Source organism: Bos indicus x Bos taurus, chromosome 3 (genome assembly GCF_003369695.1).
Source record: "Bos indicus x Bos taurus breed Angus x Brahman F1 hybrid chromosome 3, Bos_hybrid_MaternalHap_v2.0, whole genome shotgun sequence".
Taxonomy (NCBI): Eukaryota; Metazoa; Chordata; class Mammalia; order Artiodactyla; family Bovidae; genus Bos; species Bos indicus x Bos taurus.
In genome coordinates, this window is record NC_040078.1 from 10,858,993 (window position 1) to 10,863,997 (window position 5,005).

General features: G+C 41.1%; 1 protein-coding gene across 1 annotated transcript; it reads left to right on the forward strand.

Annotated features, from left to right (window-relative positions):
• Positions 1 to 2,317: 2,317 nt before the first annotated feature.
• On the forward strand, positions 2,318 to 3,262 carry LOC113882694 (olfactory receptor 6N1-like). Its single transcript, XM_027525750.1, has one exon. It carries the CDS (start codon positions 2,318 to 2,320, stop codon positions 3,260 to 3,262), a length of 945 nt encoding a protein of 314 aa, XP_027381551.1.
• Positions 3,263 to 5,005: the final 1,743 nt, after the last annotated feature.

Sequence of the window (5,005 nt, forward strand, 5' to 3'; positions counted from 1 at the left end):
GTCTTCTAGCTATAGTGTCTCTAAAATTCCTAACTTCTATAAGTTATAGTAAAATATACTAACTTTACAACATTCCTTAAATCTTTAATTTCTAACTATTTTAATTATTTCTAAGCCCTAAATTCAGTAAACTCCTTTGCCATAAACATTCTCCTCACAAATAGGCTTCAGATGGCAATCCCTCCCATGGCCTCAAGCTATGGCCTATGTGCTCATCCTGGAACACTCTTTTGTAAAAGTCCTTAAACAAATGTCAATGATTAACTTTATGAATTATTCTCTGAGCACTGCTGCAGAAGACTTTGTGCCTTCTCATGCTCCTCTCAAGAACAATAAGCACCTTAATATTCCTTTTCAGTCAACTCAGCCGAGGAGAGGAAAAAACAAGTCAGAATTACAAGGCCTAACTCCTTCATCCAGGGTCCTTGCCTGCGGAATGAGGAGAGGGGCCTGGGGCCGTGCCTCCATTTTGTCAGTAATGCCTAAGGTGGCTCCCAACACAACTTGATGATTTACTCTTCTTAGATCACCTAGCTCTTATTATTGGAGTTGCATGGAAATGAAACTGAGAAATCTCCTTGCAATGCAATTTTTCAGAAGATGAAACTCACTTCTGGGGCACTCAGTGTGCTATTCTGTATGTGTGCATAAAATTATGCAAGATGGGTTGTCTCTTGCCATAGAAAGCTATATGGAATTTTTGCAAAGTTTTCAAAGTGGCCTAGAAAAGGCAGTCTCCTTAAGACTTGATCCCAGAGCTCAACAGTCAGGGTTGCAAGGTTTAGAAAAGTCATTTGAGAAATAGTGCTACTCTGCATCACTTTTCTGTGCCCAACAACCTTCCCCCAGAGGAACCTCTATTGAGAGCTCATCATACCCAACAACACCAATGAACACACATTATACATCCCCTGGGAAGCCAGCATTTCCAGGAACATGAGATATAAGTACAGAAGTGTCTTGGGGTAAAAGAATGATGAAGGAAATTCTACAAGTCTTAATTTCATCCAGACAGTAATTTGGGATAGTGTATCAGAGATGAGTGGAGCTGAAGAAGAGGATTAGGGGATGAGAAAAAAATGCTAGGAACCATGGTGCTGATGTTTCCCATAGCCCAGAAACATTTTCAGTGGTTTTTGGGAACTATAAATTATCTGTGTTGTAAGTTTTAGAAAACATCAGTTCAAACTTTTTTATGTTAGAGAAAAAGAAGTTGGTTAGCCCAAAGTGTACTGCCTGTTAGCAACAGAGTAAGTTCTCAGAGCAGAATTCCTGACTTAGAGGAAGGCCTTTTCTTTTTTAAATATAATAGGACTTGTTGCTGGGTGTTCTGTCTTCATGGTTTTCCTCTTTGAAAGTTCCTGTCACATTTCTTCTTTGTGGATCATCTTTCAAAGTGAGCTATTATCAGGCACTATGGACCTGAAATTTTGGGAACAGTTCTTAGAAATTTTGCATTTCTTTAACTTCCCATCCTTTTTTCTACTCCTTAGAAAAATGTCTATAAACTCTAGAGGGTATTTCTGAAAGAGGCTTCAACACAGCCCTATATGGCTGTTTTTAATCATTAGAAACTATAGGAAAGATGGAGGTAAAGGTTTTCTTCTCTCTCTTATTTTCCTTTATACACACACACACACTTAAAGTTGAAGTATAGTTGATTTATAATATTGTATTAGTTTCATCCCCAAAAGAATGTGCTGTACAGCAAAGTAATTATATATATATATATATATATATATATATATATTCATTTTTAGATTTACATAAAGGTTTATTTACCTTACATAAATGTATATTTCTTAAACTTTGTAATCTTAAGGTACTAAGAGAATGGAACCTCTGCTGTATGTATGTGTGCTTCTCTATTTCTTCTTACTGTTTGCAAATCTCAGTAAATGACAGTTTAAGTTTGAAGACTGTTGTCTATTTCCTCTGCCCTCTCTACCATCCTTTGGTTTCACTGTTTTCAACCAGCAGTTAGGTGTCTCCTGCTTCCTGATGGTGGAGCAGGAAAGAAATTCAATTTCTAGAGTCATAAGAGCACAATATTATGGTGTAGAAAAGAATAGAACTGGCATGAGGAGCCTTGATTTCTATTTCCAGTTCTGGAAACAACAGTTTCTGTTGGGTCCCACCATGTGGGCCTTTAGGGCTGCAACTCTTCTATTGCAAAGTGAGGAGCATTGTTTAGATAATATCAAGTTCCTTTAAGGTGCTCAAATTGAGTATTCTTGACACTAGAGACATTTTCTGAATAGAGGAAAAGCCTTGATGTTTATTAATCCTCTGTTTTTACTCCTTGTTCCTAGAAATCATGGACCTTGTCAATCACACGTGGACCCAGAGTTTTCTCCTTGCTGGTTTCACTACCACTGGAGCCCTGCAACCTCTTGCTTTCCTGGGGACACTGTGCATCTATCTCCTCACCCTGGCAGGGAACTTGTTCATCATTGTGCTGGTTCAGGCAGATTCGAGACTGTCCACACCCATGTACTTCTTCATCAGTGTCCTCTCCTTCTTGGAACTCTGGTATGTCAGCACCACAGTGCCTACGCTGCTGCTCACCTTGCTCCATAGGCGTTCACCCATCTCATCAACTGTGTGCTTTGTCCAGCTCTATGTCTTCCATTCACTGGGCATGACTGAGTGCTACCTGTTGGGTGTCATGGCACTGGACCGCTACCTTGCCATCTGTTGCCCACTGCACTACCATGCTCTTATGAGCAGACAGGTACAGTTATGGCTAGCAGGGGTCACCTGGATGGCTGGCTTCTCAGCTGCACTTGTGCCAGCAAGCCTCACAGCTACTCTGCCCTTCTGCTTAAAAGAGGTGGCTCATTACTTCTGTGACCTAGCACCACTAATGAGGTTGGCGTGTGTGGACACAAGGTGGCATAATGGGGTCCATGGGGCAGTGATTGGTGTGGCCACAGGGTGCAATCTTGTGCTCATTTTAGGACTGTATGGGGGTATCCTGAGAGCTGTGCTGAAGCTGCCCTCAGCTGCCAGCCGTGCCAAGGCCTTTTCCACCTGTTCCTCCCACATAACTGTAGTGGTGCTTTTTTATGCTTCTGCCTTCACAGTTTATGTGGGCTCACCTGGGAGTCTCCTTGAGGGCATAGACAAGCATATTGCCTTAGTGTATGCCTTTCTTACTCCCTTTCTCAATCCTATCATCTATACCCTTCGAAACAAGGAGGTGAAGGATGCTATGAAAAGGGTCAGGGTCAGGATACGGACCATTTTGCAGGAAGTTTGACAATCTCTGTTATCATTTTGAGGTTTCTTGGTAACTGTAGGAATGAATCACCCAGTTGGTTAGTCAATTATCTTCCCAGAGTTAAAGTAAATGCCAGGGAAATAAAATCACTCACGGAAGAAGACATAAGCCTGGATTAATCAGAGTTGGAGCATATAGAGAGAAAGGAGGTATGTCTTTGGTTCCATTCCAAACAAATTGTAGAGATATGCCACAAAGGAAGAAAAACAAACCAGAAAACATGCAAATGTTTTTGAACTTATGGCTCAGGGAAAGAGTAAGATACTGAGAGAAAGAAAGCAAACTAAAGCCGAGAGGTGGCACTTTTGTCCAGTTAAGATTCCTAGAATAAGATAGAAAAGGTGGAAAACAAGACTGGCCAAAAATTATAACCTGTGTAAGTTTCAGATGTGAAGCCATGAGCCATAGGCAGAAAACTTATCAAGAACCCAGTGATCTGGGGAGATCATGTGATCAAAGGTATCTCACTGGAGAATACAATGACCCTATTGGGTAGGAGGCTAGAAACTTTAGATAATAATTTACTGTCTAATGGGGAGAGACACGGAGAAGGCAATGACACCCCACTCCAATACTCTTGCCTGGGAAATCCCATGGACGGAGGGGCCTGGTAGGCTACAGTCCATGGGGTCGCTAAGAGTCAGACACAACTGAGCGACTTCACTTTCACTTTTCACTTTCATGCATTGGAGAAGGAAATGGCAACCCACTCCAGTGTTCTTGCCTGGAGAATCCCAGAAACGGAGGAGCCTGGTGAGCTTCCGTCTATGGGGTCACACAGAGTTGGACACGACTGACATGACTTAGCAGCAGCAGGGGAGAGACAAAAGTGTTGGAGATGAGAGTGCACTATGAATTCCTTTCTAATACTGTGGAATATGCCTTAGAGTGATCTGGAGCCATATTCCATTAATAAATAAAATAAAAACCAAGCAACAAAGAGACAAACAAAAAGCTTTGCAAGCACACATGTACAATGTAGAAAGCATGCTGAAATAAAAAATAGACATGGGGACCTGTAGCTATGACATGGGGACCTGTAGCTATGACCTCATTCTCTTCCTTCTTTTTTCCCCCAGCTCCCTTACCACTTTTTCTGCCTAGCAAAATTTGAAAATTATTGCTCAGGTTTAATTTTTGTACTTTGGCAATATGTGAACTGTAGATCTAGCCCCTGCTAAAAGATGTCAGGGTTTTGAGGAAGAGAGGACCAGGATCTTGGTAGAGACTGGGTCACTGTGTGGGATTTAAATACTCCCTCTAGTTTTCATCCTTATGTAACTGCTAAAAAATCAAATCAATTATTTTTGGTATGTCTGTCCTATGCCAGAATAGTGACAGCTGCTTTCAAATGTATTTTTAATTTAATCTTCATAAGATCTTTTGAAGAAGAAAGACTCATCTCACTACCTACATGATGACACTAGAAAGATTACCACACTTGCTGTCAAGAGATATGGATTTAACCCCAGATCCACTTCAGTGGGCTGGGTGAACTTAGCAAGACTCCCTCAGTTGGACTCTTTGCCAGATTTCAATAAGGAGCTAATGACTGCTTATATTCCTTCCTGCTTAGCAAGTTTTGATTCTGTGATTGCAACATATCTTAAAGAAAGCAGGATCTGGACCAGACTCAGATGGTAAGATCTGAAAATCCAGAATAGAGAGAGGAAAGCAACTGTCCAAATCCAAGTTTTGCTGTTTTTGACTATATCATCCTGA